This window comes from Acomys minous (assembly GCF_964271855.1).
Source record: "Acomys minous genome assembly, chromosome: 3".
Classification (NCBI taxonomy): Eukaryota; Metazoa; Chordata; class Mammalia; order Rodentia; family Muridae; genus Acomys; species Acomys minous.
The window spans coordinates 130,683,978-130,706,372 of NC_140485.1; the positions used below are offsets into that span (position 1 = coordinate 130,683,978).

Consider the following 22,395-nt stretch of genomic DNA (forward strand, 5'->3'; position numbering starts at 1 on the left):
GAGGTCTCGCCCAGGCTTCAGACATGGAACCCTAGGTAGGGCTTCATCTTCTGCATCAGACTTTATAAGGTTTGGGGTGACTCCATGTTTTACAACACTCAGTTTCCCTCTGTGAAAAGTTGGTATGATTTAATCCAAATACTATTGTAGCATTTTGGGCAAAGTTAGTAACCTACAATTTATAAGAAAGGATTTTTTTAAGGCATAAGAATAAAATAGTTTATTAAAGGAATAGTACATACAAGACATATTTTCTCAAGTACTTTAAAACAATAGCAATACTAGATTGTAGTTAACTTCTTTGTATATAAAAGATGTGCAGAAAGAAACATGCCTTATCAGTCTCTATTATATTGGATATGGCTGTAGGTGACCTCATCCATAAACACCACAGAGTGTAAGTTCACTCATGCAGTTCATCTTTCAGACTGCTGTGTGACATTTACATCACTGGCAGCTCTAAACAGTCAGCAAAAGGCTAGAGTTAGGCTCTCAAGAGACAAAAGCACACATTGATTTTCTAGAACTACCCATTTATTAATACATTTTGATAGGTTATATTCCCTCACCAAAGTCAAGCCCCTTGTTAAAGGGACCACCTACTTTACATTCAGCCTAAACTAAAGAGACTACAGTGTTTTTCAGTGTTTTGTAATGTTTGCCACTTACGGTAAATACAATTGGGATATCGTGATTATAAATGGGCACCACACTGCAATCCCCTCAGAGTAACCTCTAGTGTACAACTTGAGTGATGATGGAAAAATCTGCCTTTACTCCCCACAGACTTAAAAGAAAGATGCTAAGCTGGATGCTGGATTTCTAAAGGGTGAATTTGTGCAAAAGTGTTTTCTGCTCTGTACATACATCCTGACATGAGCTGATTGTACACTTTAACATTTTAATAACACGAAAGACAGTAAGGACAGAGGTGTAGCTCCATGGTAGAGCTCTCGCCTAGCACAAACAGGCTCTTGGGTCTCACCTCCAGCCCTGCAAAATACACGAAGGGAAGCATCTGGCTCATTCCATTGAACAGCCTGTGATACTTGAACATGGGGACATTTGTACAAACACCGTACCCAGGCATCAATGTTTTGATTGATAAGTCGCACTTTTTCATCAGAAAGGCTCATGTTGAAAACCGGTACATAGCAGTCACTGCTCCACATTGTGAGACAGCACTGAGCAGATTGTCCTCACTTAGCCCTAGGCTACGCTTCTATTTGCCTTTGCCTCCAGGTCCTCTGCTGCCACTTTGATCTCATTCCGTTACCGCCTAGAGTTGCTCTTAACCTGAAGGTCCCTTCCATGGTCAGCCACATGTGGCAGCTACCACTGCAGTTTGATGTCAGAAGCATGGGGTGGGGTGGAGACCCATATTCCTCTCCTGTGGGACTTTGCCAACCTCTTCAGAGTGCTCATAACAGACCAGCCATCGGTAACAGCTCACTAAGTGTAAGTTCACTTAAAATCCCTTTTCAGAGAGATTTGGCAGAGGACAAGAAGATGGAGCTCATGGGAACTCTGGAGAAGAGGGCCAGAAGACAAGGGGAGGCTGCTGCGGACCAGCGGATGGCAGTCCACACATGAAAGGCAGGACTGCCATCTGTCACCATGGCATACTGACTTTATGTCCCAGCAAACTACAAACTCAATCTCATGAATTCCTCTCTACCTTTGAAGACATTTTACCTCCCAGGAAAATGATTTCATGATCATTCAAGGCTTGAGATTGCAGCATCTTCTAGCACAATTTAAAGCAAAAGATCTTAATGATGATAGAACCCAAAGAACAAGTTGTAAGAGATGCCCATCCTCGCCCCCAGCTGTTTAAATAGCTTTATTACAGATACATCCCATTGATGAGGTAGTCGGATTCCTCGGATGTAATGGGACGGGCTTTCTTAAGTTTCTGCTTCACCAGTCGGAGTCGGCATGTCACCATGAGAAGTAACAAAGCGGTGATGACCAGACCCAATGCCAGGGGTAACACTGCACCTATGCAAGGTTTGGAAAAAAAAGTGCTGGTCAGTGCTTGGCAACAATGGCTGCTACTGGCTATTCTATGATGAGCACTTGGCATGCATTGTTTTAGTTTTAAGGTCTGTTTTGGTTTTTGGTTTTTCAACACAGGGTTTCTTTATGTAGCTTTGGAACTCACTTTGTAGACCAGGCTGTCCCCAAACTCACAGACATCCACCTGCCTCTGCCTCCCTAGTGCTGGGATTAGAGGCATATGCCACCACCACCCGGGCATGGGCATGCATTATTTTACCTCATCTGAACAACTCCAGTTGGTGCTACTCTTACTGCTGCTTCTCCGTAAATGTGCAGGATGGTTAATTTCCCTGTGTGCTTATGTATTATAGCCTCAAACCCAGACCTCTTAAAAACTAAATTCTCTACCAGTTTCCTCCAGAATTTGCCTGGCATCAGGAGTAAAAACCCTGCAGTGAGATGGCACTTATCTCCAACTACGCTAGAGACTGTTACCATGAGAAATGTCCTCATTGTCAGTCACGCAGGTCCTTGGTGAATTCAAACAGGATCATCTCATTGGCTGTGGTCTAACCCCTGGTTTCCGGTTCTGGTGGTTTAGGATTTATTTCCAGGGCTTTTGAAGATGGCTCAGTGGTTAAGAGCACATATTGCTCTTCCAGAGGACCCGGGTTCAATTCCCAGCACCCACACGGCAGCTCCCAACTATCTGTAGCTCTAGTTCCAGGGGATCTGACGCCCCCTTCTGGCCTCCACAGGCACCAGGCACTCATGTGCATAGACATACATACAGGCAAAACACACAAATACATAAAAGTATTATTTTGATTCATTGTTTTTAAATCCAAGGATGCTACTGTCCTCCAATAGACCATTTATTGAAAACTAACTTCAAATATGCTGGTATTCACGGCCAGCCCTAAAACCGCATGCATACAGGCAACTCTAAACAGACTGGGCAGGCTCTCTGTATGTGTGTGTGTGTGTGTGTGTGTGTGTGTGTGTGTGTGTGTGTGTGTGTAATAAAAAGAAGCCATGAATTTTGTGGGGGAAAGGATGTGGGGGAAGTGAAGAGAGATAAATGGGGGGAGGGAGTGATATTTTAGTTTAATACTAACATTGAAAAATATGCTAAGCTGCGCATGGTGGTGCGCACCTGTAATCCCAGCACTCGGGGAGGCAAAGGCAGGCAGATCTCTGTGAGTTTGAGGGCAGCCTGGTGTACAAAGTGAGTCCAGGACAGCCAGGGCTACACAGGGAAACCCTGTCTGGGGGCGGGGAATGCTGGTGTAACTTTGGCCACTGGTTTTCCTTTGGAGCTGGCTGTAGTCTGGAAGGGCCACGCAGGTCTGCTTCCTGCCAAGCCCAGCAGCCTCTATCCTTAGTCACCTACACTGGAGGAGGGCCAGGTTTGATGGGATAGAGAGGCTATTTTTATTTAGTTGTACCTTCTTACAACAGGGCAAAGTAGAGGAGCCAGCATCTGCATGTGTAGCTTGACTCTGAAACATTTTATTTTATTTATTATGTGTTGACTGATAGCTATCCATGTGTCAGTCACTGGCCTAAGTGCTGCTAATCAAAGATAAGCAATTTTTTTTATTTGCTCACAAAAATACCCAGCTTCAAGGATAAACTAATACTAACAGCCAGCTTTATAGCTGAAATAACTGCATGCTCACAAGCACATGGGCTGGTGCATGGTATCCATTTTACAAATGACGGAAACTGGGGCATCTAACACTGTGTCATATGCAGTGGAAGATTCCCCCACACATTCAGAACAAGCCTGTGGTCTAGTCCCTGTGGTGCTGATTGCTCTAAGATGAATGTCAGGACATAATCGAGCAACTTAAACTGTTTAGCAGGCATTTACCAGAAAGACTGCAATGAAATATTGTCACAATAATAAGAGTTGAGTTTAAAATCTAAAGGTGGGAAGAAGTGTCTGGCTGGTAAGATTTTTGCTAGAGTGATTTTGATCTTATGTGGGAGCTCAGTTTGGGGGGGGGAGGAAGATAAGTTTGTTACGTATGTTTGTTCTTGAATATATGTAAATACTTTGGAGCGTTTTCTGATTAACATGCCTCTAGGGCAGTGGTTCTCAACCCTCTTAATGCTGAGACCCTTTAATACAGTCCTGGGTATCTGTATGTAAGCAGACCCGCCTGGAGATGGATGGGGGAACAGTCTTCCATATTTCTGATGGCCTTAGGTAACCCTTCTGTTCAATGCCAAAAAAGGTCAGGACCGACAGGTCAAGAATCACTGCTCTAGGGCTCCAGGTGCAATGTTCCCTGAGGCTCTTGGATCGTCTGGTCCAGATACCTAGGGGCTGTTAGCACAGCACTAGTAGCTGCTGCAGTGAAAGTGAGATCAACAGATAGGGAGAAGCTACAGGAGCAGGCTCCAAAGGGCAAGGGTCAGGACAGAGAGACAGAAAGGCAACAGAAACAGACTTCACAGAGAGTGGTTCCAGTGAAAAAGATGCTCTGAAGGGCTCAGGGTGAAGCCGGAGAAGTCTGCTGGAGTAGCACATGGAAATTTATTTACAGGAGACGGGACTATTTTCTTTTTTTTTTTTTTTTTGTGCGCAGAAAGAGACCTGATTACTTGCAGCCACAGACTATATGAACCAATCGAGAGAGGGGGATTACCAGATGATGCCAAACCCAGGCGAGGAAATGGCTATATCAAGATTCAGGCCGGGTGGCCATGGAGAGAGGGAACACCTTTTGCCAGAGCTGGAGGAAAGGAAGGGAGGGTGGGGCAAACAGACTGAGTGTAGGTAGCTGAGGTAGTTCTCCCAAGACAGCCTTAACTTTAGGCACTTAAGACTGGTCCCGGTATAGCTTGACATCTTTGATGTGACCTGGAGCTGACTTCACGTTAAAGGGCTAATAGAGGGTATCAGAATACCAAGGACAGCTCTGTGTGTGAGCATCAGGAAAGGATGTGAAGTTCATTTAGTGTCTACGGGTATCACATTTTAGGGCAAGGAAGCCTGCTACAAATGCACCCCCCACAGCCGGGCAGTCAGAAGCATCCAGAACCACTGCTTCTCCTTGCATCCCTGTGCACCCTGAAGAAAGAGTGTTCAAAGGGTTAAGCAGCCTGCTAGTATCAGGACCAAGACAAGGAGACTTTGTTCTCCTCCCTAAGGAGCCCTGAGTTCTGCCTGGCCAGGGAGGGTCTGTTAGCCAGGTCCTCTGGCTTGATCAAAGATGAAAACCAGTGTTTAGGCTAAAGGTGGGGAGCAAAGTTTGAGTGGACATCTCGATCTCAATCCTAACCTTGTGGCTCAGGTCCACCTAGGGAGACAAGACAGATGTGACATTCATGAAAATTTCTTATTTTCCAAATCACATATGAGGTTGCTAATTCCTGTTTAAGGTGCTGCTCCCCATCTCACCCCCACATACACACATCTGTAATGTAGTACTTGTCAGAATACTGAAACTCTGTGTGTGTGTGTGTGTATGTGTGTGTGTCTGTGTGTGTGTATGTGTGTGTGTGTCTCGTGTGTGTGCATGGTTGATGCTGGGTGGTGTCTTCTTCAATTGCTCTCCATTTTACTTTTGAGACAAGGTCTCTCACTGCACCTGGAACTCATGTAGCTGTAATAGCTGGCCATGAGCCCCTGGGATCCTCCTGTCTCTCCCTCAGCGTGCTCATATTACAGGCAAATGCCACCACACAAAAGCTGAGGAAATAGCTTGTAACAATGGGAATGACATTCGGAGCATCTGAACATCTGGAAAGAGCAGCAGTGAGTTAGAGCTGATCTCCAGAGACATGTGGCCACTGCTGACAGATGACCGGGAGACTTAGTCTAACATCGTGAGACAAGCCAAATTCAATAGGCCAGCCAGCCGGCTGCAGGGGGACCAGACAGGCGCCTGACGTCTGCTGTTTAAACATTGCATTTTGGTATTGTCCAGCTATGAAAGGAGATGAGCCATGTTGTTCAAATACCACAAAGAATATTCTGGGGTGAAAAGGCAGCTTTGTCCGTGTTTAGATTGGTAATTTAGGAATTGCTGGTTTAGTGTGCAGGATTCAGGACGAAAGCCTTTCTAAGGGACTGTCAGTGTGTTTCCCTTCCAGTTAAAAACACCCCAAATGATGGAGCTGTCATTGCACATGTCAACGGCCTATCTGCCGCCACTCCTGTTGTGTTCTGTCATTAAGAGCACAATGTCTTCCTCGGTCTTCTTCCTCACAAATAACTCAGCCTTAATGGCCCCCATTTACAAACCAACTGTGTAGTATATACGCTAATCACAGTGTTGCATTCACCCTCCACAGCCACCCTGTGCAGCACGAATAGTTACGTCACCTCCCCAACTGAAGTCACTGGCATCCAGAGATAAGAACCTGGCTGTAGTTGTCGAGCTGAGTGGAAGAGCCAGAATTTGAACTGTGGTGTCTGATCTCTCCTGGAACTTACCCTGTAGCCCAGGCTGGCCTCAAAACTCAGAGATCCATCTGCCTTTGTCTCCTGAGTGCAGGGACACTTGTGTACGTTACAGTGCCCAGCAGCTCATATTCTTAACCTCTATTGTGGGGCCCAGGGACTGTGCCACTGGGACGACCAGCCTGGAGCTTGTAAATACTGATACTTAGGACGAAAATCTCAAATCTCGAGACCGGTGGGAGTAAGGATCGTTCCCTCCTTTGTTCTGTGCCTGTACACCCCAGCGTATGTAGCTCTGCAACTCACAGGTAGTTCCTCTCCATGCAAATGAAGCATTCCCAGCATGTCAGCCCCAGCCAATGATGTTCACTCACCTGAAAACCCCTCCCCACCTCCCCAAGGCTTATATAGCCCTCATTCCCCACCCCAATAAAGGGCTGCTGTATCACAGTGAGCTAAGCCAGCTGCTACACTACAGCTGTATCAGAGACCAGTGCCTGTCCTCACATATTTACTGCCACACCCAGTATCCCTGCCCGCCCCGCCAAAGCTTCATTCCTTCAAGTCCTGCACCTGTACACATCCATGCCTGGATGCCCCAAAGGGAAGACATGGACCCCGGGCTCATGACTGACACCCTATCTCACAAATTTTTCCCACAAAGTGATCCCTGGAAGGGTATGACAAAGCCAAAGACAGTGGGCTACTGTCAAGGGCACCATGATGCACTGTGACTTTGAAGATGAGAAGACAGTCTGGTCCACGGAGTACTGCTTCTACATGAATGCTCATGGCTCCGCCTGACATGCAGCGGGGCTCAGGTGGCCCCGTGCACCTCACTGCTCAGTCGTGTTTCCAAGATTGACACTCACCTGCTTCCGGGGCTGGGTGGTCCCCTCGGGCTTCATCACTCTTGGACTTGAAAGTGTAACTCCCTTCTTCTCGGTTCTCTCCTGAGGGGTTACTGTCTGTGGAAAGTAAGCAGATAGACGTTAATGGGACATTAAAAACTTCAGGAAGTGGGCATGAAATCACAGCGTCATTTACTTTTTAACTTAGGTAGATGGCTATCTGTCTGAGTGTATGACATCTATGTCGGTGCCCACAGAGGCTAGATGTGAATCGCCTGATGTGGGTGCTGGGAATTAAACTTGGGTTCTCTAGTTAACCACTAATTAACCTCTCCAGTCCCTAATTTACTTTTTAAGCGATGGGCTAAGAGAAAGGAGTGGCAGGATTTATTTTGAAATAAACGTGGGCCAGCTGGGCATGATGGCTCATGCCTTTAATCCCAGCACTCAGGGAGGCAAAGGAAGATGGATCTCTGCTGAGACCCTACCTGATGTGAAGAAGGAAACTTGTCAGGGTCACTTAGGGCACTGGGTCAAAATTACCAGAATCTGATCTTGTGGTTTATTCTTCTTACACATTTAACCACAGTAAAAACTTTGGGAAAAGGTTTCCACGTAGCACACAATAAATATAAAATTCAGGGGTTTGCACAGAAAGTTAGGCATTTTCATGCTGGAGTACCAATAATCTTTGAAAAGGATCTCCGAATGGTCTAGAAGTAATTTAAACAACCTTACATTGATTAGTATGGTTTTTTTTTTCTACTGATGAAGGGAGGATAATAACACTGTTGGGGTGGGGGACATAGTGAGGTCCCCAGAGCTATGTGAGCATGCACAAGGCTCCCCCACCCCCAATAACTGCTTATGAATATTGAAATATATTCCTGTAGTGTTCTAAGATCACAATCTATCTCTTCCTGCGCCCAAATGGAGGATATGTAAAGACATGCTCTGGTTGATTTAAATGACATTTTCTGAAGGAGTAAACAAAGCTGATGGAAATAACCTTGACTATCCTCATTTGTGTTAGGGTTAGGTGAAGGGTGGCTAGTTCAAGAGGACACTGGGTTAGATTACTGAAGACTAAGGAGTTTCTTAGAGGAGTTACTAATGCCCAGGATAGACAGACAGACCGATAGACAGACAGACAGACAGACAGACAGACAGACAGACAGACAGAAGGGCAATAATGGAGGTTCCAAGGAGACTTTAGTCTCCAGTATCAGAGACAGATGGCATGGTGGGGGATTTGAGGAGAATCTGGGACCTTGTGGCAGGAGAGCCTCGTGTGATTCTTTAAGCCTGGGACGCTTTATAGCAAGAGCCTGAAACTGGGCTCTCTTATTCTTAAAAGCCAGGGAAGAAAGTGGGAGCAGGATCACACTCTGGCGACACCTTAACAGCAACACCATCTGATGGGAACTCACTTCCTAGGGGCGGGTCCTGTCTGGAGTGCCCCACTAGGGGAGGCGCTCTTGGAGTTTGTCATAAATGAACCTCCTCACACTAGACATTCTGTTGGACTCCTGGCACCATCTTAGAAGGACACAAACATTTACAACTGTTGCACAGATCACACTTCCACGGATCCAAAAGACCTCCTGAGAACTGCGATTGAATGGACTCCCAACAGTTCCTTCACTACACAAGACATGAGATGGATGAGAACATGAAGAGAGAAGCCTTTCAAAACACGTCCATACACTCTTTGCTGTGGCACCTCCTAGGAGGCTGGCTATTTCAAAGATGAAGCTGACTGTCTCCTCCCCCGCCACTGGCGGTCAGAACTCACCCAAGCTTATAGTGAACACAAGTGGTGTACTCTCTATAAGAAGCGCAGGGCCATAGAAGTAGCTGCGGATGCTGAGTGAAGAGTGAAAGATTATGTGGTCCAAATCAGTGGTGGGAATGACAAACAAGAGGCTCCATTGGAGCAAGATGTCTTGACCCATGATACAGTGCGCCTGCTGTTGAGTAAGGGGCATTTTCCTTGTAGACCAAGGACAACTGAATCGAGGAAATGCAAGTGTGTTTGAGGACGCATTGTGGATTCCATCTGAGAGTCCTCAACTTACATTTTTGGTTATTGTTTTAAAAGGCAGAGGGGGTGATATTCCTGGACTGGCAGATACAACTGTGCTCAGTGGTTGGTGCCCAAAAGAGCTAATAGAACCTGATGGTTTTCGATTTTCTAAAGAAGATGATGTCACCAATATGTCGTCAGAAATCCCTGAAACAAAGAGGATAAGAAGCCCAGGACCAAAGCACCCAAGATTTAGCATCTGTTATTCCACATGTCCTGCAATTCAGACAGCGATGTATTGCTCTGAAGAAACGCTGCACTAAGACAAGCACGGAGGAGGCTGCTAAATGTACGGCCAAGAGAATGAAGAAGCCAAAGGGAAAAAACGCCAGGAACAGATTGCCAAGGGTATAGACTGTCCTCACTGAGAGCTTCTTGGGTCCAGTCCAAAACAAGGCTTGAAGAGTAACAAGTACCATTTCTGTGCCTTTGGCCTCCTGGCTGCTGCACTGGCTGCCCCTCTCTTCCCACATGGCCCAGCTCAGTCTGTCCTAGATGTTCTTGTCCCTGCCTCTGGCTGTGCTTTTCCTCGTAACTATATTAAACTTTCCCCTCCAGTATTAAAAAAAAGAGTAACAAGTAAGTGAAGAGACTTGAATCTTAAATAATCAAGTCCTTAAAGCTGGTAGAGTAGTTTACACTGTAGGAAGCCCTGAGTTTGACTCCCAGTGGTATATAAACAAGTAAACAAGTAAGTGTCCTGAAAACAAAGACCTTTGATATGACAGTTACCCAAAGATTAGCTATGGCCTGAGGCTTTGGCATATTTAATAGAGGAAGAACAGAACAGCACACCTGTATGCAGAAAAAAAAATTTTTTTGTATATGTTTTACTCCAGTTCCCTGAAGGGCTTGGCTGACCTGCTCCGCTCCCCAAGAATTCTTAAGTTCCCAAGAATTATAGCCCATGCACGGGCACACAACACTCCCTTGTAACACTCTGCAGGCCAGGAAACCAGATTTTCTTCCTCCAGCTAGGCTGGATACAAGAAGACAGCCTTGATAATGAGTGACTTGGACCACACAGAGAACAGGCCCTGCAGCTGCAACCACATCCAATGACAATCCGGCCATTGTGCCATGAGGTGCTGAGCAAACACAGGCCACACTAAAGCTCTGTATTCCCAACTGCCGGCGGCTCAGGAATTTCTGAGCGCACATTCACTATGTAACCAAACATTTATACGTGTCCTATATATAATCTTTAAAAAACTGTGTCTGAGGCTGAGGGTGTATTCCAGTGGGTCAGCGGCTGTTTTGCACATGTAAAGCCCTGAGTTTAATCCCTAGTGTGAGTGCGCGCGCGCACACACACACACACACACACACACACACAAATGATGCCTATACTGAACACACCGAAAAAATTTTTCTTGTCATTAGTCCCTAAAAAATACAGTAAAAGAACTATTTATTTGGCACTTACATATATAAGGAATTATATGTAATTTGGAGTGGTTTATAGAATATAGGTGGATGTGTGTCAGTCACATACAAATATAATGCCATCATTTAAAAAATCATTTATTTTGTATGTATGTGGGAAGGGGGCATGCATGTGTGCCAAGGCCCTTGTTGTGTGGAGGTCAGATGGCAACCTGCAAGAAGGACTCTGCTCTCTCCTTCCTCCAAATGCATCCTTGGGCTGGAGCTCAGGCCATTAGGTTCTGCAGTGCAGGTCCTAAGTGCCTGCACCTGCTGAGCTGTCTTGCTGGCTCTGCATTGCTACTTTTATAGATGGGATTTGGTTCTCACCGGTCTTGGAAGCGAGCTTTTGGGGACACCACGGGAGGACTGTTTTCACTAGGCATTCCTTTCCATAAATCAACACTTCATTTCTTTTTAGCGCTGGCGTTTGAGTTTGAGACACATCCTCTTGCACATCTCTACAGTTCTAGAGTCCTTTAACTGTAAACTGATTAGTACAAATGTCAGGGGTGGTTTTTGTCTTGTTTTTGTTTTGTTTTGCCTTGTTTGGCCAAACTCTTCCTTTCAGTTTGCAGCATTCCATATTTGGAGTACATGTGCCTGATGGTCTCTCAGCATGTGAGTCATAATCCAACCTGGGGTCATATTAACATCAGAAGATGGAGACTTACCGCGCTGAACGCATGTCATGTCCTTACCTGGCTTGACAGCAAGGATCTGACTCTCTGGTGCCCTCTGGGTGGAGTGGATCCTCTTCTCTGTGTGGGATGTGGTGGCTGCTTGTTTGTGGGTGGTGGCTTTCTGGGATTTTTCCAACCAGGGGTCTCCTTCACCTTCACTTAGTCCCGTGGTCCCTGGCTGGGCAGAAGTAGCCACTGTGTGTGTCACCATCTTGCGGTCAAGGCCCACTGTGGAAGAAGTAGCTCAGTTACCTCTCTCTCTCTTTCCCTCCCTCTATCCCTCCTTTCTCTCTCTCTCTCTCTCTCTCTCTCTCTCTCTCTCTCTCTCTCTGTGTGAATGCATGTGTGCACATATTGCTCATAGCAGCCAGAGGACAGCCCTGTTGTTCCTCAGGTGTCATCCACCTCTGTTTTTGAAGAGTCTCTCACTGGCCTTGAACCTGGAGCTTACCAGATAGGCTAGGCTGGCTGAGCAGTAGGCTTCTGGGATCCTCCTGCCTCTGCCTTCTCATAACTGGGATCCTGCCACACACCGCTGCTCTTGCCCTTTTATATGGATGCTGAAGAACTTCCACCTTTGCTTTCCGCCTTTGCTTTCTTTCCTGAACTTTAACTAAAAGTCAGTATATCTGCAGTTACTTTAGTCATGGGTATTTAGGACTAATATCCTACTATGCTGAGACATGCAGAACCCAATAAAAACCTATCACTTAGTTTTCAAATGTGCAATGTGTTCTTTCCTCCTAGCTTTCCTAACATGGACAAAGGCAAATTAAACCTTATGTTGTTTCTTTTTTTTTTTTTTTTAATCTCTCTACTTTGGCAGCAACGGGGGCTAAACCTTTTCCCCCCTTCTTTACACCAGTGAGTTACTTTCTATAGCCTGCCCCCCATCTCTCCAAGGTTTCTCTATGTGGCCCTGGCTGTGCTGAAACTCACTCTATAGACCAGGCTGGCCTTGAACTCACAGATCCATCTGCGTCTTCCTCCTGAGTACTGGGACTAAAGGCATACATCACTTGGCCTGGGTCCAGCTCTTCTTTCTTATGGTGCACTTTTAAGTATATGACTTTACAAAACTGATTTATAGGTCTAAGTTAGCCATACCCCAATGTGTCATAAACAGTCGTTAAAAATTATAAAAGCACTGCCAAGTGTGATAGACACTTATGCCTATACTCCCAGAGCTTGGAAGGCTAAGATTAGAGGATTGTGAGTGTGAGGTCAACCTGGCCACATGGCAAGACTTATTTCACACCCCTACCACACACACACACACACACACACACACACACACACACACACACACAATTATCAAGGTAAAAATGTTCATGTACTTCAGTTTTTGTTTTGTTTTTACTTCAGGTTTTAAAAAAGTGTATTACACTACATAGTAGAGATCAAAGGACAACTTCCGAGAGCTGATTCTTTCTTCCTATCACGTGTATCTGGGGACTGAACTCAGACCATCAGGCTTTAGCAAGTAAGGGCCTTTATTCATTGAGTCATCTTGCCCTCCTTCAGTTTCTAAAAGGTGTATGCTCTATTTTTACATATACCATAGTTCAGAAAAGAAAACGAAGGCCAAGGTTCAAGTTTTACAGCATCCATGGTGTGGCAGTGTGTAACGGTGTGTGGTGGTGTGTAGCAGTGTGTAACGATGTGTGGCGGTGTGGTGGTGTGTGTGGCAGGGATCCCGGTTCTAAGGAGGCAGAGAGAGAAGGATCCCAGAAGCCTACTGCTTAGTCTACCTAATAAGTTCCAGGTTCTAGGCCAGTGAGAGACTCTGCCTCAAAAAAAAAAAAAAAAAGTGGATAGCATCTGAGGAGCAAAAGGGTTGTTCTCTGGCTGGCTGCCTTGTGAAATGCTGTATTTTAAAGACAAAAATAGTCTTTGACCCCAGGCAATGGGCAAAGAGACACCTTGGTGGTGGTGGTGTTCGTATATCAGCCAGGGGCAGAGCAGATGGCAGTCCTTTGTTCATCCTAGCTTGATGCCTGCCTTGATGGCCAAAGCTGTTTCATGCCTAGGGCACATAAGATAAAAAAAAATAGTCTTTGAAAAATTGAAAAAAAAATGGGCTGGAGGAATGGCTCAGAAGTTAAGAGCATTGGTTGCTCTTCCAAAGGTCCTGAGTTCAATTCCCAGCAACCACATGGTGGCTCATGACCATCTATACTGAGATCCAGTGCCCTCTTCTGGCATGCAGGCACAATGAATAAATAAATAAATAAATAAATAAATAAATAAATAAATCTAAAAAAGAAAAATTGAAAAAAAAATCATACATGATGGCCAAAAATTTGTTGTCTGCAACTCAGAGTTAGCCTCTGTGAGTTCTCAAGCATATATTTTTTTCCACCAAAAGTTACTTTTGAAATGAGTAGTGGAAGAACTCAGGGCTTCCATTTTATCCCAGAAACACTGAGAAGCTTCTGCCACCCCTTTGAGATCCCTGTCTGATAAGACCGTGCAACTGACTCACAGTTCTGACAGAAGTCTTCATCAGACCCATCTGGACACTGCCTCACTCCATCACAAGCCAAGGTGATGTCAATGCAGCAGCCATTGTCACAGAAGAAATGGTAGCGCGAGCAAACACTGGAACATCCTGTGTGTGAACAAGGCTCAGGTCACAGGGACATAGGGCAAGTTAACATCCCCTGTCAGGATGACTGGGGAGAGGGAGCACAAAGCAGGGTAAAGTGACAGTGATAATGAGGACACAACAGAACTGGAGCAGCAGGTTAGAGGGCTCCCCTCCCCTCCCCTCACTGAACTCTCAGGGCTGCCTCAGAGCTCTGCCTGAAAGTCGAGATCCAAGTCTTTGTTGCCCTGGTTACGTTCCCCGTTACTCATTTTGCATGCATGCATGCACCCATCCATCCATGCATCCATCCATGCATCATGGTGCCTTTTTCAGGTGGGTCACCTGATGATATCCCAGCCCTTTGATGAGCGTGCTTCAGGAGTAGCAACGCCCTTTTATATATTCTGTGTCTTGAACTATTTTTTTTTTTACTTTTTCATTGTTTCTTTCCTTTTTTGTCCTTTTTGGTTTTTCGAGGCTGGATTTCTCTATGTAGCCTTGGCTGTCCTGGAACTAGCTCTATAGTCCAGACTGGCCTCGAACTCACAGAGATCCACCTGCCTCTGCTTCCTGAGTGCTGGAATTAAAAGTGTATACCACCATTGTGCAGCAAATTCTTTTTTTCCAAGTAGGTCCTTTAAAAAAACAAAACAAAACTGAGATTGCCTTTCTGCTGTTGACTCCATGTGCAAATGACCAGACTGCCATAGAGGATGATCTGTAGCCACTGGGAAATATGGGAAATAATGGCAATTTTCCCTCCTGGAGCTGTCAGGAGCTTTTAGCCTGCAGTCCAGTCTGTAGGAGCTACAGATATTTTCATGAGAGGCAATTTTTCTCTACTCTTGATTAAGCCAACGTTGTTAAGTATGAATCAGCTGGGGGCTGGGCAGATGGCTCAGTGGTTAAGAGTACTGGCTGCTCTTCCAGAGGACCGGAACCCACATGGCAGATCACAACTGTAGGTAACTTTAGTTCTAAGGGATCCAACACCTGCATACAGGCATACAGGCAGCCAAAACACCAATGCACATACAAATTAATAAATAAATTTAATTGAAAATAAATAAATAAATACAAAAAAGAGGTCACTTTTATGTGATAGATATGAAAGGTCTAGAAGCAGGTCTTCAGGTGTCCTACAGTTTGATAGTGACAGGATAGACTAGATTGCTCTTTCAGGAACATGAGTAGCAAAACATAAGATGTTCCACTAACAGGAAAAGCTAAGCATAGTTGATATGCACAAATGGAGTCAAACACTTATTTCATTGAAAAGCTATCAACTAAAAGGCTAAGGAAGTGAGTGTATCTGAGTGCAAGGCAATTGGAAGAAAGAAATTGGAGAAAGGAAGTAAAGAAGCGAAATAATGCAGCCCCTTAGAGCAGGTCGGCCCCCTGGACGGAAACCTAGGCCTGCAGAGTCGGCGACAGCCACCAGGGGGAGCAAATGGAAATGCAGATCGCCAAGCAATCTTACACCTGTGATGGAAAATCCTGGACTCCCCTTACTTCCCTGTAGTATTGGAGGCCGATCTGCATTCATACTTTAGCTGTTTCTGGAACAGTTATCTCCAAACTTTTAAAGTGTATTAATAGATACACATCTTAAATTTACTCATAAATAATATATGTGTGTGTGTGTGTTCATGTTCTGAGACACTGTATCCAAGATGGCCCAGTGGGTGAAGGTGCTTGTCTCCAAGTCTGAATTCCAGGCTCAATTCCAGGAAGCTACATGATGGAAAGAGAGAAACAATTCCTTGTCCTCTGACCTTCACACACGTGTGTGTGCGTGTGTGTGCAAACACACACATGGTAAGAAGACACATGCACACACACAGAATAAAAGACATCATACCCCTTATTAAATACACTGAAAATTTTCAGGAGACTGATAATGAATAAAAATAAAAGTTTTGAGTGTCTTTTTTTCTGCCCTAAAAATATGTTCATAGTCCCGCAGGGTTTGTCTCTATTTTAAACCACTGTTCTAGCTCATATTGAGGGGCTCTCCAGCCTGCTATCAGAAAAGATGGTTCTCCCAAGCATTCAGAAGGCATTAGAAATGCCAATGTACTCAAAAGCTGAGCCTCGTTAGTGTGTGTGTGTGTGTGTGTGTGTGTGTGTGTGTGTGTGTGTGCATTAAAGGACACAGAAACACCCGTCTATGAGCTGGGCATAGTGGTGCATGCCTTTAATCCCAGTGTAGAGACCAAACCAATGCTATTTTGTGTTCAGGGCCTGAGAACTTGACATGCCTCCCCCACCCTCACCCCCTTGGAGTTTCCAGGGAGAGCCACAAACATACATGAAATAACCTTTCCTAGGAGTTTGTACTCGGGGCCAACCAATCAGAGCTGCAGGTCACAGTGACCAGAACAAATGAAAAATTCCCTCTTGCGGTCTGTCCCTGGTTCCATTGCTTAGCTCTGATTCCCTAGCCAATAAGTTGAAAGGACAACTTTCCTGTACCCCACTAACCTATCACGGAACAGCAAGGCTTGGAAATGGCTTGAGACAACCTCTACAGTTTTTCCCTTAAAAACCTTGTTCCCCTCCTCAGGAGGGGGCTGACGGTGCAGGCTCTGAGCTTGAAATAAACAAGACCCTGTGCTATTTGCAATCTGGCTGATTCCTGGTAGTCTTTGGGGGGTTTTACAACTTGGGTATTAGATTTGGTGCATTGGGCGGGAACCCCCAGACCTCCAGGACCCCCAGGCCCAAGGCCAGCTATAAGTGCTCTTGTCCTGTCATTGTTTTGTTCTGTTTGCATTCCTTGTTGCTTGTTACATGTTACTTTCGTTCTCAGGTGTCCTCAGGTGACTCAGTATCTGAACAGCCAGAGGTGGCCAAGCAGACGAGCTAGAGGGTCATAGATATGGGGGGCTTGGAAGACGTTCCAGTCCCCAGCGGTGGAGATGAGAGTCTCCATCTGGAGGTTGCTAACCCAGCTCATGAGAGGACCGGCTCTCTTGGCTGCCTCTCAGCTTCTTCTCTTGGTAGCTAGCTTGGTAATCTGCCTCCACTTGGTAGCCAGGTTGGTAACCTGGCTTCATGAGAGGGCGTGTTTCTCAGCTTTTCCCTTGGTAGCCAGCTTCTAACCTGTTTCCACTTGGCAGCCAGCTTAGTAACCTGGCTCTGTGAGAGGGCATGATTCTCAACTTTTCTCTTGGCAGCTGGCCCAGTTTTTCTCTTGGTAACTAGTTGAATGTGTCTATGTGTATTTATACTCTGGTCTATGTTTGAATGACTTCTAGCTCCCTGGACTTAGTTCTGGTCCACTTTAAGAAAGTTAGAGCCAGAGCATACAATTTGTCAGTGGACAGTGAAAAAGGAAAAATGATGACTTTTTGTTCAACAAAATGGCCCTCGTTCAACCTCAAGTTTTCTGGGAGACCAAACTGATCACTCCTGCAGTGCGGTGAGATGCCAACATCTCACTACCTGTGCACACCAGGAAGTCTGATTTGTGCTTTGCTTTCTTTGTCTTTGTGTGGCTCTTGTGACTAAAAATCTTTTATAAGACATCCAGACCAGGTCTGGTGAGTTTGGTTTCTGGCAGAACATAACGGAGCCCATTGGATCTTGGGACAGTCTGCTGTTCTGAATTTTGGTTCTTTTCTCTCGCCATACATTTCTGTTGTGTGCTCCCTTTCTGTTTCTGTTTGCTTGTAACTGTCTTGGTTCTAGAAATGGGCCAGGTCTCAGGTGCCATTTTGGCCAATGCTTTCCATTACCTGCTGAAAGTGTGGCAGCTTGAGCCCGGTGCCTCCTACTTCCTGCTAGAACACTTGGCTGCTGCTGAGTCCTGGGGAGAGGAGCTTGTTCTAAGCATAAAAGGCCCTCTGGGGACCCCTGCCATGAACATGGATGCTATTTGATCCAGCTTGCAGTCTGGTTGCAAGCCTGCCCCCCCCCCCAAGCATAGAACACTGGTCTGATCTGGAACACTGCTGGAAAACCCTAGCACCTGCCTGTATTCATTGGGTTCAGCAGATGATAAGGTACTTTTCCCTTAAAATTACAGCTGCTAAATAAAGGTTTTTGTTTATCTTAAATGTATTGATGTATATGGCCATAATACAGTTGATTCAACTTGTTTTATTTAAAAGTACACATTTATTGTGTTCTGTATATTTTGGCTATAAATGATTGGTTATTAGATATGGTTAAAGATCTTTGACATCTATAGCAAAAATGTTAACTTAAATAATAATCATGTAGACCACATGGTCTATAGCCTGCCTTGTTACTCTACCATCTTGAGATAGCCATGTGATATTAAATAACAATTTTAGAGCCTCTTGGTCCTAGTAAGATCTCTACTTGTTATAAAAGTTGATTCAGCTTAACAGACTACTATTAAAATTTGGGTTTTGTTTACTATATCTATGATTAAAAGTTTTACTTTAATATTAGTTCGAAAATATATTTAAAGTTATAGTAACAACTGATACAGTTTATGGTCAGCTATATCAATAAATCAGTTGCCTGATGGTTAATAAAACAACTCCAAAAAATAATGCCCCATTCCCTAGGTGGGATAGATAGTTTTTCGTTGTTCAAATTTTTATATAAGATATAGTTTACAACAGATAGCTAAAGACAGACATGGATTCAGCTCAAATATGCTGGCCCTCAAGCTTGTTAGAGATCTGTTGAATATGGCATTTAACATATGTAAATTTATTATAAGAACAGAGATTTCCAGATCATAACAGTAGTTCCCAAGGCCTCAGAAGACTTGGACAGAACCCCTGGATTGTGGTTTCTGGCCATGGAGCAAAACTGCTCCCAACATCTAACCCTCAACTATGGATCAGCCTGTGGACAAACTGGACACCCGGAGAGTCATTGTCTCACGTTGCTGAATGCAAGGTGAGGTCAGTATCTTCCGTGTTCTTCTTCCACAGAAACAGCCTCTTGTCCTCTGTGCCTGATGCAAGACTGTCTCTGCCCATCATGCCATGCTGCCACAGGTGACAACTGGGACACTGTCTATTTCCTGGGATATGACTTAACTAGTCATCTCTGTCATTTTAATTGATGCATAAATTCATTTAGGTTACAATTTATCCTTCTCAGGTCTCTGATTACATTGATGGTTAAGCTAACGATAGCTTGACAGCGAGAGGACAATTAGACCTACTGCTAATAAAAAATAAGTCTGTCCAATTTGTACTGGGTTTCAAAAATATGAGCTTACTTCAGCTGTCTTATATAGACACGATTTTAACTTCTGCCCCTAGTTTGTATTTGTCTCAACAGATTTTCACCTGGCTAACAGACTCCATCCAGAGCTGCTGGGATCTGGATCTGCTGGAAGCTGATGTAAACCAGTCCCGCAGAGATGACTACTCTATGTCTCTTCAACTGGATCAGCTAAACATAAGTGCTCCATTAGCCTTCATTAGCCTTTGACTAGCTTTTCAGCCTTTCTAGGCCCTGATAATGACAACAGCGCCCCTAATGTCAGCAGGAAGAAGTTACAGAATGGCATGAGGGACAACTGACTAAAAAATAGGACCTTAGTTATGTTTAAGCCAGTCATGCTTTGTGTCCCCCCCCCCTTATATCAAACAGTGGTTGGGCACCATTCAGCTAATAATCATGAAGACACAGTACCTGGCCCTACAGCAGGCTGATTCAAAAACATAAATTTCATGAAGACCCATGATTGGGTCTTCAGTGAATCTGTCAGAAGGAGAGACTGTAGAGACCAAACCAATGCCATTTTGTCTTCAGGGCCTGAGAACTTGACACTGCATCCCCCCATTCTGCCCCAGAGTTTCCAGGGAGAGCCACAAACATACAGCTAGGAACTGTTCCTAGGAGCTTGTGCCTGGGGCCAACCAATCAGAGCTACAGATCACAGTGACCAGAGCAAATGAAAAATTCCCTCCTGCGGTCTGGTCCTGGTGACCTCACTTAGACCTGGTCCCCTAGCCAATCAGTTCAAAAGGCAACTTTCCTGTATCCCCCCACTCCTACCTACAGTTTTTCCTTTAAAAATCTTGTTCCCCTAGCACTAGGGGCTTCTCACAAGGGGGATGATGGTCTAGGCTCTGAGCTTGAAATAAACAAGACCCTGTGTGATTTGCATCCGGCTGATTCCTAGTGGTCTTTGGGGGGTTTCAGGACTTGGGCATTATACCAGCACTCAGAGAGACAGAGGCAGGCCGATCTCTGTGAGTTTAAGGCGAGTCTGGTCTATGAAGTGAGTTCAGGACAGTCAAGCCTACACAGAGAAACCCTGTCTTGAAAACAAAACAAACAAACAAAAAAAACCAAACAACCAAAAAGAAACACCAGTCTATGTCTCCATATCTGTTTTCCACTGCTTATACATGGTATTTCACATGACTTCATAGCACACTCTCTAACTGAACCAGTAAGTGATCATGCAGGAATAGCACCACACTGATGTCTTTATTTTGTTGTCTGTTCTTTTGAGACAGGCTGTCTCTGTATACCCCTGGCTGGTCTGGAACTTGCCCTGTTAACCAGCCTGGCCTTGAACTCACAGAGATCTGCCCGCCTCTGATTCCTGAGTGTTGGATCAAAGGTGTGCACCACCACATCCACTTCTGTGAAACTTTTGAGTAGGGCTTTTCAACTGACTCTCGTACCTTGCATATTTTAGTCTAAGGTACTCATTAAACCTACATATTTTTCTTTATGATTTAATACATGAACTATTGATATAGTTGAAGGAGAGATAAACCTGTTTTTTAGGCTCGGAACGGTCTTGTGAGAGAACAGGTGAGGTTAATCCACTAGAAGACCAACCACCTCAAGCAGGAGCTTGATTGTTGCCAGCTGAAAAGATCCTGTGACCAGACTCTGGGAGGAGATATATAAATGAGCCCACAGCTAGGGGCGGGATTTTTTTGAGACTTTGGATAGTTTTGGCTGTTCATTTCTCCACATCAAGATGCTCCTAGAGAGAACTGCTCTCGGGAAGGCTTCGGGGCTATGGGTCCTGCTGAGGTTCTGGGTTCTGGTTACTCCAGGTTCCAGCAGAAGAAATCCTGCTGATTATGCCAGGAGAATTGCTCCTCGGAACTGATATCCTTACAGTTTTGTTATTGTGTTCCTTAATCCTCTTTTACTATTGTTTTGGTTAGTCAGGTTATAAGTGATGTATGCTTGGTTAATAAGTTGTAATAAATTATATTGGTTAAGAAAACTGAGCCTACATATAGTCAAGTTTCTCTTCTATCCCATCATATGCCTTTCCTCCCTGAACCCCATATTTCATTTTTAATTGATGGATAATAATAGTATATAGATACATGGTATATAATGGTATACTTTGATGTATGTATTATATACATACATGTATATATGCATGTATATGCTTAGTACTGACAAGATCAAGTCAGTTAATAAATCTATCACCTTACTAATTTTTTTTTTTTGTGGTAAGAACATTTAAACATTTGAACCTGGTCTTCTGGCAATTTAGGAAGACACACTACTATCAGCCATGGTCACCATGCTATAAAGTAGAGGTCCCTAAAATGTACTTCATCTATTTAACTGGAATTCTGACAAGCGTTTCCTACATAGTCACCCCAGCTTTTAGTAACCACCATTCGACCCTCTGCTTCTACTGGCTGGACTGTTTAAACTGCTGTCTTCAGGCGCACGCTTCAAACACACACACACATATCAGAAAGACCCTCTCTTTACACAAAACCCTCTCCTAGGAAAGCCAGGCCAAAGAGGAAAGGCACACAGGCCCCATTAGCTCACGGTCTATGCTCTGAGAACACTTTCGACACTCTAGCCGTAGGGCCCAATTGTCCTAACTATAGAGCTCGTATATTTTTAGCAAAAAATTCAAGCACGAGAAATAAGGTGGGAGAGCCCCTGAAATGTGTCACCAGGACGCAAAATCCCACTGACGCCATCCCTCCGTGGCTAGCTGTGAGCCACTCAATGTAAGGAGTTTCTTCTCACCTCCGGTGGAGTAGATTCTAGGAAGCACAGTCACAGACACATTGTCCGAGCTTCTCTGACCCACTGTGTCAGTCACAGTCAGCTGGAAGATGTATGCGCCTTCCTTCAAGTGGGACAGCTTCAGGGTTCCTGGCTGAGGCACCTGCCGTACAAACATGTGAGCCCAGGGCCCAGCAGCACACATGACCATGAGTACTGCCCCCCTTCTCCACAATGAGCATCAGCTAGCCCCTCTTTTCTCCTGAGAGATGCTACATAGATAACTTTGAAACAGACATAATGATAAACGATAGATGACACTCGAAGTTAGAAATTTCTTCTGATGTACAAACCGAAGCAAAAAGTTGAGATGTAGGGGAAGAGAAACAGAAAGG

General features: G+C 44.8%; 1 protein-coding gene across 3 annotated transcripts in view; it reads right to left on the minus strand.

Moving 5' to 3' along the window:
• Nucleotides 1-205: 205 nt before the first annotated feature.
• The window catches only part of LRP11 (LDL receptor related protein 11), a 31,411-nt gene continuing 9,221 nt past the window's right edge, over nucleotides 206-22,395 (minus strand). Inside the window, exons 3-7 of one of the 3 annotated variants that reach the window (XM_084775832.1) lie at nucleotides 22,022-22,163; nucleotides 13,949-14,074; nucleotides 11,482-11,691; nucleotides 7,291-7,386; nucleotides 206-2,001 (exon numbers count right to left, since the gene is read on the minus strand). In XM_084775832.1, the coding sequence (XP_084631958.1) occupies nucleotides 1,847-2,001; nucleotides 7,291-7,386; nucleotides 11,482-11,691; nucleotides 13,949-14,074; nucleotides 22,022-22,163 (729 nt within the window). In that variant the 3' untranslated portion in view covers nucleotides 206-1,846. The remainder of the gene's footprint in view (nucleotides 2,002-7,290; nucleotides 7,387-11,481; nucleotides 11,692-13,948; nucleotides 14,075-22,021; nucleotides 22,164-22,395) is intronic. The other 2 variants (XM_084775833.1, XM_084775834.1) reach the window with 2 other exon arrangements.